Source organism: Odocoileus virginianus, chromosome 25 (genome assembly GCF_023699985.2).
Source record: "Odocoileus virginianus isolate 20LAN1187 ecotype Illinois chromosome 25, Ovbor_1.2, whole genome shotgun sequence".
Taxonomy (NCBI): Eukaryota; Metazoa; Chordata; class Mammalia; order Artiodactyla; family Cervidae; genus Odocoileus; species Odocoileus virginianus.
This window is the reverse complement of record NC_069698.1, coordinates 17071268-17085514: the sequence shown is the minus strand read 5'-3', so window position 1 is coordinate 17085514 and position 14247 is coordinate 17071268. Positions and strand designations below refer to the sequence as shown.

Here is a 14247-nt window from a genome sequence, read left to right as displayed (position 1 = left end):
AACAGAAAGTGCCAATTCTTCTCAGTGACGACACCCACCACACATCTCACAACCAATGCTTCAGAAGTTGAACGAATTGGGCTACGAGGCTTTACCTCATCTGCCATATTCACCTGACCTCTCACAACCAACTACCACTTCTTTGAGCATCTCAACAATGTTTTATAGGAAAAATGCTTCCACAACCAGAAGGACACAGAAATTGCTTTCCAAGAGTTCGCCGAATCCCGAAGCACGGATTTTTATGCTACAGGAATAAACAAACTTTTTTTTCATTGGCAAAAATGTGATTGTAATTGTTCCTATTTTGATTAATAAAGATGTGCTTGAGCCTAGTTACAATGATTTAAAATTCAGGGTCTTGAAATGCAATTACTTTTGCACCAACCTAAATAATAACAATATGTGTCTAAAACCATTTAATAGACACACTCTTAAACTAATAAATATAGGATGGATAAACAACAAGGTCCTACTATACAGCACAGGGAACTATATTCAGTATCCTATAATAAACCAAAATGAAAAAGAATATTGTAAATTTATATATAGCCCAATCACTTTGCTGTATACCAGAAACCCAACACACCACTGTAAATCAACTATACTCCAATACAATTTAAAAAAAAAAAGGGTAATTGGGGGCCACCTTGGAGACTGTCTACCACAGGCCAAACTGACTTTTCCCTTTGGGTGTTTTCTGTACTTTGTTATCATGATTCTGTTTTTCCCCTGGGTAGATATTTGTAGAAGTTTTCATTACATTAGAGAGTAAGATTTTCCACCAGTAAAAAAAAAAAAAGAAGGTGCACTCTAGATATTCAGCTAATAATTTCATTTCTAGGACATTAAACTGAGGAAATGAACATGGACATATGTAAAGAAATATATATGAATATGTTCATCACAATACTGTTGATATAAGCAAAACACTGGAAATAATATAAATGTCCAAAAATATGATTTTGTTTACATATATTATGATGAACATTTATAAAGGAAAATTATAAATCTGTTTTAAAGTGTGACATAGATTTTAATTTATTGATATAAAAACAATCATCATTCTTGGATGAAATAACATGTTACAAATACTACTAAGGGCAAAATTCCATTCTTTCACTTACATATTTTAATTTCTAAGAATGTACATATACATTCTTAAAGGGATTAGAAAAATATAAAGCAAAATGTTACTTTGGCCTCTTGCTAGTGAATCTATAGATGTATTTTTAAAGCACATTATATTAAGCATGGTTTAAAAATGTAAAGAGATAGTAGGATATAGCTAGTAGTTTACATTGGGGAAAGATGTCCAATAGGGACAGAAAGTCAAAATGGAATCCCAGGAATCTCTAACATTTAAAGAAAAGCAGAAATCATCAAAACAACAGAAACAACTAGTAACATCAAAACAACTAGTAACATGTATGCAGAGGGAGAAAGAAAATTTGAAGATAATGCTTCTAGACATAAAAGGAGGTCAATTTCAAAAGAATAAGTTTCAACAGAGTCAAAATGTATACAGTTGGCTTAACAATAGGATCACCATTAACATTCTCTGCCCCCAATACCCATGGGATGGTGAGAAGAGAGGACACCTCCAGAACAAACTGTTTCTTCAAGAAGATCAAGGGAGAATAGGAAGTGAAAGAGTGGCTAATAACTTTAATAGAGGCGGAGAGGAAACATAATGTTTTCCTCAAATTGGGAAAGTGCATCACGGAATAGCTGTGAAACTCACGAGAAAATGCCAAGTAGGCTATTTTGAAAGATGGAAAATATCATATAATTGCAGGAAGTTACAGTTTTACCACTTCTATGGAGACTTAAAAGCCAATGTTCTTGAATGTGTCCTTTTAAAGTCCATTCCAAAAAATGGACCAGAGGACTAACAAGAATTATGCTAACAGACTAGAACCAGTAAGTCCCTATTGCTTCACTCCACTGTAGAAAGGTTCAGAACCTATGTGGGTAAATCACCCTTATTCCACTTGTCCCTCCAGCCTGGAGAATCCAATTTCTGTATCTGGACTGCTGCTGCTGCTAAGTCACTTCAGTCGTGTCCGACTCTCTGCGACCCCATAGACGGCAGCCCACCAGGCTCCCCCGTCCCTGGGATTCTCCAGGCAAGAACACTGGAGTGGGTTGCCATTTCCTTCTCCAATGCATGAAAGTGAAAAGTGAAAATGAAGTCGCTCAGTCCTGTCCGACTCTTAGCGACCCCATGGAATGCAGCCTACCAGGCTCCTCCATCCATGGGATTTTCCAGGCAAGAGTGCTGGAGTGGGTCGCCAGTGCCTGGACAATGCAGTATAAATAAACCTCTTAAAGGAAGAAGTTATTGCCTATACTAGACTTGATAATACTCTATTCGTCACATTTATAAAACCAAAACTGCAACTTTAAAACATTAAAGCAACTTTTGTAGTTTTAACTTGAACCTTTGAAACCCTAGCTCCTAAAGGTTCTGTTACTGCACATCTAGTTATTTTTTACTGGAGATTTTCCTTACACTGGAGTTCTCCCTCCGTGGGGCTCAGCTTCTTTCCCTTCTCTGACATCTTCTCCCCTTCTCGTTCCCTGGCCACTGTCTACTGTCACCCTGGCAAATTTCTGTTCACTTCTTATACAGAATCATTTATCTGTATTCTCTGCTATGGCCTTACAGACTGGAATGATTCAAACTCTAAGTGAGGAATTTACCTGAGGGTCTTGTTAAAATGTGTATTCTGAGTCAACAGGTCTAAAGTGGTGCTAGAGATACTTCATTCCTTTTTTTTTTTTCTTAAAAAAATTTTTTTTAATATGAGCTATCTTAACGTCTTCATTCAATTTGGTAAAATATGGCTTCTGTTCTATGTTTTGCTTTTGGCAACGAGGTGTGTGGGTCCTTAGCTGCCCAACCAGGGACTGAACCAGCACCCCCTGCATTGGAAGGTGAAGTCTTAACCACTAGACTGCCAGGTAAGTTCCTTCATTTCTAATAAGCTCCCCAGTAATTGGGCCTTCCTGGTGGCTTAGATGGTAAAGCGTCTGCCTGCAACGCGGGAGACCTGGGTTCGATCCCTAGGTCGGGAAGATCCCCTGGAGCAGGAAATGGCAACCCACTCCAGTACTCTTGCCTGGAAAATTTCATGGACTGAGGAGCCTGGTAGGCTACAGTTCATGGGGGTAGCAAAGAGTAGGACACGACTGAGCGACTTCACTTTTCAATGCTGCTTCTGGTCACTGGACGACACTTGAATAGTAAAGCTATAGACCATGTTTTGGGGACTTCACAGTCTAAGTCTAAAGCCATTTTCAAGGCAATTTCTAAAATAATAAACTCTCACCATAGGAACAATTTTAATACTAACTGTTACAATATTTTTTTCAGGCTGCCAATTTAACAGCCAACTTAACATCATTATACTAAGTTCCCAGGTAGTTTGTTAGTAGGAATAGTTAATTATGCTCTCTCTCTATGACAAATTCTACTCAGATAGTTAAAACAACTTCACACTGTGTGATATACATTACCAAAGGTTTAAATGGGAACTAAGTATTTGGCGTTTTCTTAGAGGAAGAAACATGAATCTTAATCTTGGAGGAAAAATGTTGGTAACAGGGAAAATGCCGACCAAACATTCCATGTGCTTTCTCGGGTTGGGTGCTACTTACACTATAAGCAGATGTGAGTTTTGTCACTTCCATGCTTGCAGTCAAGAACAAGCAGACCTCTTCCATTGCTCTCTTTTCTTTCAGGGACACTGGGAGCCATGTGTTCCAGATGAATACAAACCACACTGGACTTCACATGACTGAAAAATTAACTCTTATTTTGCTAAGTTACTGAGATTTGGTGATTTGAGTATTAATTTGAAGATTTGTGGATTAAAGTGTTATCACTCCATAGCATATCTTTTATTTGGTGCTCTCATGGAGTTATCATGGAGTTCAGGTTCAGCTCCCTGAACTCGTGCCTGGACTTCTGTCCTATGAACCTATGAGATAATACATTGTATTGCTTTAAGATGCTAAGTTTACAGGTATTTGTTACACAACAATAGAAAGCTAATACAAAACGGTGTATATGATTCTGAATCAGGCTGAATGTACTCAGTTCAGTTCAGTCACTCAGTCGTGTCCAACTCTTTGCGACCCCATGGACTGCAGCATGCCAGGCTTCCTTGTCCACCACCAGCTCCCGGAGCTTGCTCTACCTCATGTCCATCGAGTTGGTGATGCCATCCAATCATCTCATCGTCTGTCATCCCCTTCTCCTCCTGCCTTCAATCTCTCCCAGCATCAGGGTCTTTTCCAATGAGTCAGTTCTTTGCATCAGGGAGCCAAAGTATTGGTGTTTCAACTTCAGCATCAGTCCTTCCAGTGAATATTCAGGGTTGATTTCCTTTAGGATGGACTGGTTAGATCTCCTTGCAGCCCAAGGAACTCAAGAGTGTCTTCTCTAACACCACAGTTCAAAGGCATCAATTCTTTGGTTCTCAGCTTTCTTTATAGTCCAACTCTCACATCCGTATGTGACTAATGGAAAAACCATAGCTTTGAAAAGATGGACCTTTGCTGGTAAAGTAATGTCTCTGATTTTTAATATGCTGTCTGGTTGGATTGCTAATTTTGTCCCATGTGCGAGCTAGAGCCACCAGCTTCAGTTTTAACAGCTGGCTAGGCTGGCTAATGCCATCCCAGACAAAACCTTGGCACACACTGAACAACACTGAAAAGTCAGATGTTCCCTGACATAATAGAAAAGAATATACAAAGGATAGGAGATTGATGTTCTGCCTGAACTGTTCATGTGAATCTTACCTATTCACCGCCTTACTTATCCTCCCCACTTCCTAATATAGAAAAAAAAAAAAAAGAAGATATTTTCATGATTATCATAGATTATTGAGGAAATCATTAGAATTTTTAAAAAGCTGTATTGGCTGTTCTCCCTAGACTGGAAATCCTGCTGGGAGGGACTGCAACAAAAACTGGGCTCCCAGATTTCAAGGGCCATGGGAGGAAGCTGGGTGGTTGAGCTCAGGCATCAGCCTATACTGACCTGAATCAGTCAGTGGTCAAATCTTAGAGAAAGGATTAACAGGCAAGGATCTCCCAAGATCAAAATGGAAAGACAACCCACAAAACTATTCATTGAGGTTTTCACCCCAAAATTCTCTGGGTTAGCAAATAACACAATGAAGTCACCACCTCATCTTAACTAGTAATGTTGAATCTGGATAGATCCAGAACCTCTTGAATGAAGGAGAAGAGAGATGCCTTTGAGGAAGCATCTGTAAACTTTTTTCCTAATTTTCTCCAAAGCAAACTAAATGCACTGGGTAACTGCACTAAGGAAAGAGACTCCTAAAACTTTAGTCATTATTAGATACCTAAGATCTAAGATCAAAACACCTAAGGTATAAAGTATCTGTTTAGAACTGAGGTTTATAAGCCTCAGCTGATAAAGGGAATTCTTTCCTGAAACTATAGGTCCAATAAGACTCAATCTTCAAACGCAATTCCTTCCCCAGATCTAGAGAACACGAAACTGTTTTCAGCAGCAGTCTGGTCACATTGGAATATTCCTGCTCAAGTGAGAAACAAGTTGTTATATACCTGGGTGTCTATCACTAAGATGGCAGAATAGATTTTGATGGACCTCTTATATTTAAGGCATATTCATTCCAATTTTAGATGTTCTACTCTGAGCTTTTAACCATGAGTCTAAAAGCTGCCAAATGGAGGTGGGAACCAAAACAAGAGAATGCTCTCCAGCTAGTCCAAAGTTCACATCAAGCAGTCTGTCTTGTAGCCTGGCCAATGACTCATCAGATCCAACTGGAGTCAATGGTCCACCGGAGGGCAGGGTATGCTTGAGAGACTGTAGCAAGTCCCAGAAGAATTTCAGTAGCGTTCCCTTTGAGTTGGGAGCAAGTCACATTTCTTTCAGAAACTATTTTCCCTTTGAGAAACTGTTCCTGGTGTCCTTCTGGATTTACATGAAGACCTGAACACAGGATGGCTTTGTGATTTGAACAGCTCATCACGAACTAGATGCTATGTTTTCCATCCAGCTATAAATTTAGTTATGGCAGCAGTTCAGTTTTCAAATGGTATGAATGGGATGAGCCCAAAGGAATGCTAAGTGGCCTGGGCTGATTGCTCACTCTCTTGACTTCTTTCCGTCCCTTTGGTCCCTTCATAGACTCAAGAGGAAAGGCCTATGACCAAGAACAAACATGAAAAGATGTACCAACATGAGCCAGAGTTAGACCTGCTACAAAGCTCCAGCCATAAATGAACTCTCTCAAGGGTGATCTTAAAGGGCACAGGAGAAACACAACCCTCACAACAGGCAGACAGATAAGCAGTTTTTCTCATTGTTCACTTTGCTTAGAATAAGAAATTATCTGAGATAAGGATCTATGCTACTTTATCACTGGTTACAAATGGTCTGTCCAGTTGTTCAGGAGACCTGCTAAGAGTTAGACCTTAGGCCTAGAAACAAAGAAGTTGGGGCAAGAATTGCCCCAGAGCTGAGAATATTTGTGTTCCAAGTCAGTGTTCACAAGACAGCCCCTTGCCAGAGATTCTAAATTATAAAAGGGGATACAATGGCCCACTTAATGATTGTCAGTTGTGTTTCTTCTCAAGGTAATCTGGTGCAAGGCTCATAAACTCAAAAATCAACAAGTGTCAGCTAGGTTCCATAAATAAGGGAAAAGAATTTGGTGACAAGCAATGAGGAATACTTGGAATTACGGCAATCTTGAGAAGGTCCGACTCTTTGCAACCCCGTGGACTGTAGCCCTCCAGGCTCCTCTGGCCACAGAATTTTCTGCTGAATACTGGAGTGGGTTGCCATTTCCTTCTCCAGGGGATCTTTCCAACCCAGGGATTGAACCCGTCTGCCACAATGCAGGCAGACTCTTTACCGTCTGAGCCAGCAGGGAATTTACTGCGATGGTTTATTTCATCGAAAATGTGTGTTAGTCACTCAGTCGTGTCCGACTCTTTGTGACCCCATGGACTGTAGCCCACCAGGCTCCTCCGTCCATGGGATTCTCCAGGCATGAATACTGGAGTTGGTTCCCATTTCCTTCTCCAGGGGATCTTCCCCACCCAGGGATCAAACTAGGGTCTCCTGGATTATAGGCAGATTCATTACCATCTGAGTCACTAGGGAAGCCTTCCAAATCACTGAGAATAAATTTAAATGGAAATAAATGTTTGGTAAGGAGTGGTAAATGTATCATGATAAAAACTTTGACAATATTGTTTGTTTTGGGTTCGTTAATGAAGCTGTGGTTATCCGAGGTTATAGAATCAGATACAATCAAATGGATAAAGAAAACTTAGATCATTAGTGGAAAAGACATGGAAGTTTGCTGACTTTCTTTTTTCCTTTAGCTGTACCACACAGCTTGCGGGATCTTGGGTCCTTGACCAGGATAGAACCCAGGCCCAGGGCAGTGTAGTGCTGAGTCCTAAGTACTGGACCTCCAGGGAATTCCCCAGTGACTTTCTATGTACTATTTGCTTGTATAACTGAATATTCAGCACTTAAGTTTTTGCTATGTTTCAAAAGTTACTTTCTTCACCTTTGTATAGTTTTTTAATAGTTGAGGACTAGAAAGAATTTTCTCAATATTTTAAAAATGCTAAATGCTGGGAGGTAGTGACAAGCATATGGAAATTCTTAACTATGCCATAAGTAGAAGTTTAACCAATAAATTGGATAATTAAAAAGAAAAGTAATGTTAAGGTATTTCCCATCCAGTTTAATGTTAGCACAGGGAACATTCCTTACATACTGCTTATCCTGGGTTACATTTACCAATTTAAATCATTTTCCTGAAATAATAGGTCCTACATTCCTTAGAATCATTAGGATTGGTCATTGATTAGGACTGTATTTGATTTTTCACAAGTTCTGATTTCACAGCAAGGACCTAGTTTTACTCAACTGCCTTCATTCACTGCTGCTGCTGCTGCTAACTTGCTTCAGTCGTGTCTGACTCTGTGCGACCCCACAGACGGCAGCCCACCAGGCTCCCCCGTCCCTGGGATTCTCCAGGCAAGATCACTGGGGTCTGTTGCCATTTCCTTCTCCAATCATTCATTCACTACCAAGACACAATGACTCAAGTAAACAAATGGTTATCCCTCAAAACCAAATTAATAGACTTTTCCAATGAATAAAAGTTCTAATTGTTCACTAGGATGCCATTAAAAGTTGCAAACATTTGAGTTTTTACAAAACATGTGTTGAAACAATTCTGGCCTAAGATCAAGGAGATTTGAGAAGACTGACAAAGAATTTTAAGTCTTTCTATAATTGCTTTCCACTCTACTTAAAATGTAACAACCACTGTGATTTCACAATAAGAAATAATTCTATAATTTTTTCAAACTTCATCGAAAAAAAGGTAGCTCTGAATCAGCTCTAGCTGAATCTTGCTATGTTAGAATGTGGGCCCAGTATTGCCAGATCTTTGTTTTCCAAAGAAGCCATAAAAACAAATTTTTGGATGAAATTTTATGATTTTTAAACTGCTATGAGGAGTAACACAGCAGTCTGTGGGTACATATGGCCTTCCGGCTGTTGCTTTGTTCTCTCAGGTTAGTGTCTGTTCAATGCTCATAAAAAAAGCATTCACGGTGGCAAGGGCAGAGATGACATATAGACTCAATTACATAGATTTTCCTTCACAGAGGGCCACCAGACAAGACTCTTGCTCCTAAAAAAGATCCACCAAATCTGTTAGCAGAATTGCTATTCATTCAGCTGTTGGAAATTGGGTAGATTACAAAATCAAACTAGTTACCTGGTGACTGGCTGATTAGTTAGGGCACTTTTTAAATGAAGAAGCAGCAACTCATACTCAAAGAGAGATTTATTCTTCATTTAGACTTAATTTTTCTATCAGCACAAATACTGGTAGACTTGTTCAATGCTTTATGCTAAGCTACCCAACTTCACCTCTAAGGAATTAATTCCACAAAAGAAATAAGTCAATGGGATGATTATTTTGGCTTTCATTGGTCCATTATGTCTTATGGAATTATGCACTGATCAATTATTAAGAGCTCAGTTAGTGCCCTTTGAGACAAAAAGAGTGCTTCTGCAGTATAGCTACTATACACAGCAGCAATTTTAAGGGAAGAGATGGAAAAATCATCCAGAGGTAGGAACAACACGGCTCAGATTCTTCCTCAATAAGTGTGTGGTTTATCTCACTAAGTGGACCAAAAAAAAAAAAACCAAAATCAAACATGAAGAACTGCCTAAAGCAAGAGACATATGAATTGGGTAGCGAAGTAGGAAGTCATGAATACCAGTCCTAGCTTAAAATCAAGAGACACAGGCAACCCCTAAAGCCAGTACCCATATTCTCTTGCTTGTTTGTTGTAAAAGTATTTTTTGTTATATAGGATGTGTTTGTATTCTAATGTATCATTCCACTCCATAAAGCACACCACATGGACACAGAACTGTGACAGAACTAGAGGAGACATGGACTTCATCTGATGATACTAAGCTAGGAAATGAGCCTTGAGCCTTCTTCTGAGTGTGGTGACTGGCATCTGTTAAAGAGAGGTCCTTTCTGCTGTACATTAGTTATTTGCATTATATCAGAATATCTGCATTGCATTAGAAATGTTATTTTTCAAAAAGTGTTCATGGAACGAAGGGTATGTATGTATGCTGTACAGCCAGTTGGAACGTGTAGACTTCTGTTGTTTCTGCTTCCTTCCCAGCATCCATTCCTTTGTGAGAGTGGTCCTTCTGATTCTATTCTAGTGAGCTGTCAATCTCAGGACTCCAGAAATAAGCTAAGCCAAAATAGTCAGGCTCTTTTCTAAGAAATTCAATCATGAACAAGTATACACAGAACTAGAAAGTAGTTAGAACTAGAAAGTAGTTAGAACTGGGTTATCTGATGGCAGCTCCTAACATAGTGAGCATATGCGTTTCCACTATATCAGTTCAGTCAGTTCAGTCGCTCAGTCATGTCCGACTCTGTGACCCCACGAATCGCAGCATGCCAGGCTTCCCTATCCACCACCAACTTCCGGAGTTTACTCAAACCCATGCCCATTGAGTCGGTGATGCCATCCAGCCATCTCACCCTCTGTCGTCCCCTTCTCCTCCTGCCCTCAATCTTCCCAGAATCAGGGTCTTTTCCAGTGAGTCAGCTCTTCGCATGAGGTGGCCAAAGTATTGAAGCTTCAAACTTCAGCATCAGTCCTTCCAATGAACACCCAGGACTGATCTCCTTTAGGATGGACTGGCTGGATCTCCTTGCAGTCCAAGGGACTCTCAACAGTCTTCTCCAGCACCACAGTTCAAAAGCATCAAGTTTTCAGTGCTCAGCTTTCTTCACAGTCTGACTCTCACATCCATACATGACCACTGGAAAAACCATAGCCTTGACTAGACGGACCTTTGTTGGCAAAGTAATGTCCCTGCTTTTTAATATGCTAGCTAGATTGGTCATAACTTTCCTTCCAAGGAGTAAGCATCTTTTAATTTCATGGCTGCAGTCACCATCTGCAGTGATTTTGGAGCCCCCCAAAGTAAAATCTGACGCTGTTTCCACTGTTTCCCCATCTATTTGCCATGAACTGATGGGACCAGATGCCATGATCTTAGTTTTCTGAATGTTGAGCTTTAAACCAACTTTTCACTCTCCTCTTTCACTTTCATCAAGAGGCTTTTTAGTTTCTCTTCACTTTCTGCCATAAGGGTGGTGTCATCTGCATCTCTGAGGTTATTGATATTTCTCCCAGCAATCTTGATTCCAGCTTGTGCTTCTTCCAGCCCAGCATTTCTCATGATGTAGAGTCTTGCTTTTCATAATCAACCTTTTCTGTCCACCAAGTTCAGTAAACTCTTTAATACCTAAGTGGTATCTATTCATATTTAAACTTTGAAAATACTGTGAGAAAAATATGAGAAGCTTGATAATACCTATATTAAATAATATTCTTTAGCCCAAGTCCCTGGCTTCCCTAGGCCTGGTAATTCAACATACCATTACACAGTCTTCCAATAAATTCACTCAGCTTTTTTTTCCCCTCTTTTTTTCTTCATTTCTTCTTTCCTTTCTTTTTCTCTCTTCCCCTTCCTTCTTTACTTCTTTCCCTAGTTATCAAGAGCCATTGCTATTGCTTATAGCTAAAGAATATTAATTAATGTAGGTATTATCAGGCTTCTCATATTTTTCTCACAGTATTTTAAAAGTTTAAATATGAATAGATATCACTTAGGTATTAAAGAGTTTACTGAACTTGGTGGACAGAAAAGGTTGATTATGAAAAGCAAGACTCGACATCCTAGATGTGATTAACAGCAGCAGAATATGTCACAGGGTGTTGTTAGATGATGCTGCTGTATATGAGACATTGTCTCTAACTCTTCCAGCACCAAACCCAACTCTAACCTAAACCTGATAAAAATCTCTCCATCAGGGCAACACATTTTGAACTCTGAAATAAACGGAATTTAAGAAAAGACAAAGCTAGATAAATGGTAAAAAAAAAAAAAAAAAATTCAGAAAAGGAAAGAAAAAAGTAGAAAAGAGAAGGAAAACATGAGTCATTAATGTCAAGGGTAGACACCTAAGCAGAAGTGGATGTCTGGAAAGGACCAAATTAGTACAGCCAAAGGGGACATCCTCTTTCCTCTATTTTTCTTCACACAGCCTTTAGTGTGGCAAACAATATATAAAAGAATAAACTTTCAATCAATAGATATACATATAGATCCAAATCTAGATATATGCATGTCTGAAAAGTCAGTTCACATCTCTGAACAATTTCAAAAAAGTTTATAAACTTTTTCCTTTAGTGACTATTTCTATGGACTAAACAATGAATCATATAACAAATATTTAGAACTTTAGTTCTATCTCAAATTTAAAATCTTAGGGAGTAAACACATTCCATCTGTATCTCAGTTTCCTTATCAGTAAGCCAGCAATGATTTTTAATCCCATTAAACTACCATACTTTTTAAAACAAAGGTGCTATAGGGCCAACTATTCTTTATGGATATATGAAGAATTAATTCTGCAAATTAATTCTTTATAGAATTAATTTGTCTATTCTATCAGTGTGTATATACAAGTGCATTTCTCCCTATGGATGGCATGATTACATGGGTATAATCACAAACACACACACATCATTTTTAACTCAGCTACAATGGGGTTGTAAAACCAACTTAGCAGCTACACAACAACAAAAGATTTAACAAAAATGTAACAATTTCTACAAAAACAAATGGTTTAGCAAATTTCTGTGGTGACAAGCAGTAAGTGTAGCAAGCCATTTTTGCCTTTTTCTCCTTTCCAAAACACTGGTTATCAGACAAACACTTGATTGTCCTGCTGAGCTATATAGATAATGAGTTAGTGTATGTGGTCCGCATATAGGCTTAATGACAGAGGTTTGTATGTCGAAGTTCTGCAACAGGTCTTTAATATAAAATCAACAAATGTTCTTTTTGCCTGTAAAGTAGAATTAAAAAAAAAATTAAAAAAAAATAAAGTAGAATTTTAAAACACCACATTCAAGCTGATCTGCAACTAATAAAAATCAGTAGAATGTTGTGTGTGTGTTACGTTCAATCGCTTCAGTCCTGTCTAACCAGCTTCGACTCTTAGCAACTGTAGTCCACCAGGCTTCTCTCCCCAGGGGATTTTCCCAGAAAAAATACCGGAGTAGGTTGTCCTTCCCTCCTCCAAGGGATCTTCTCAACCCAGAGATGGAACCCATGTTTCCTGCGTTGGCAGGCAGATTCTTTACCGCTGAACCACCCAGGAATGTTAGTAAATTCCTATTTAATTCTCCTGAAATTATATCTTTGTGAAGCTTACAATGGAGCTTTAACCGTTTATGGTGTAATTCAGTTTATCTCTCCCATGCCATTTCCTGAGAATAAAACATATCACAAGAAGCATTTTTGACCAGTGAATGTGCTTAAACTTCAGAGAACAAACCAAGTGCAACTAAAACGTACTAAATACCTGATACGACTATATTCCTTTAGAGAAAACTCAATATCCTGCCTTGAATCGAGGCACGGAAACATAAATAACAAGATACACGAAGATAAACTAAAAAGAATTCCTGCGATGATCTGGAAGAGTGGCCCTCGGTGCCAAAAACTGTCAGTAAAAAACAACCTGAGAACTACAAAACTTAACAGTCCTTTTGACTTCAAGGTTAAAAAATGACATCTGCTATGCAAACGCGCAGCCATCTCCTAACAATTCGTTTGTCAATGTTGAGATAAGCAAAGCAAGATCAAAGTCCAGAAATTGCCGAAGGGAGGTAGCCTGCAGCAGGGGGTGCCGGTTGGGGTCAGGCGCTTGTACAAACAGAAGACAGGGTGGGTTGCCTTCCCTGCCTACTTTTATAGTGCAGACTGCTCATCCTTGTCATCAGCTGCGAACTTCAAGTGTTAGGGGCAATTGGTAGGTAGGTGTTCTAACTCCTTCATGGATGTTTAATATCACTCTTGTTTTAGAATCTGTCCCGTAGGCAACACGACTCCCAGTTGACCCTGCCCCACCATTACGACGCCCGCTAGATACACTGCTGATGGAAGCATTTACTGGAAACTTTCTAGGAGGCTGCTGCCCCAGAAAAGAAAACCCGTCCAACAGGGCTCGTAGTTCAGTTGGCACCGCTGAGGAAAGAAGACAAGACGCTATGGATTACTCACAGTTCGCCTCCAAGACGGGAAGCACTAGGGCGAGGCACGCCAGCAGCGTCCCCGTGCGCCCACCCGGGACCCTCATGGCGAAACGGGCGGAGGCGCGGGCAGAAGCGGCGGCGCGGCGCTGCGGGGACCCCTGCGCCGGCGCGCGGCGGAGACACGACCCGGGCGCCGCGAGCTGAGCACTGCGGCACGGGGGCGCCGGTGAGCCAGCGCGCCCGGGGAGCCGCGGAGCCGGGGGCGGAGGGGACCGCCCGCTCCCAGCCCCCCGCCCGGCGGGGAAGTGATAACAGGGACAGTTCCTGGAAGCTTTTCTTTTCGGAGCTGGGGGCAGGGCTCAGGGAGAGAGCTGGAGGCCTGGTAAACACTGTCGAGACATCCTTCCTGGCCCTTCCCGGACGCCAGCGCTTCGTTCCGGTCTCCGGAATGTGAAGTTTGCCAAGAAGGGGAAGCAAAAGCGTCTCAGACGACCATCTCCACCACCACCACCACCTCCAGCTAGCCGGAGTGGAAGGCTGAGTGGC

General features: G+C 40.4%; 1 protein-coding gene across 1 annotated transcript in view; it reads right to left on the bottom strand.

The window, feature by feature from the left end:
• PROS1 (protein S) overlaps positions 1-13872 on the bottom strand; it is a 67897-nt gene extending 54025 nt beyond the window's left edge. The window contains exon 1 of the mRNA XM_070455039.1: positions 13730-13872. Coding sequence (XP_070311140.1) covers positions 13730-13805 — 76 coding nt within the window. The 5' untranslated portion in view covers positions 13806-13872. The remainder of the gene's footprint in view (positions 1-13729) is intronic.
• Positions 13873-14247: the final 375 nt, after the last annotated feature.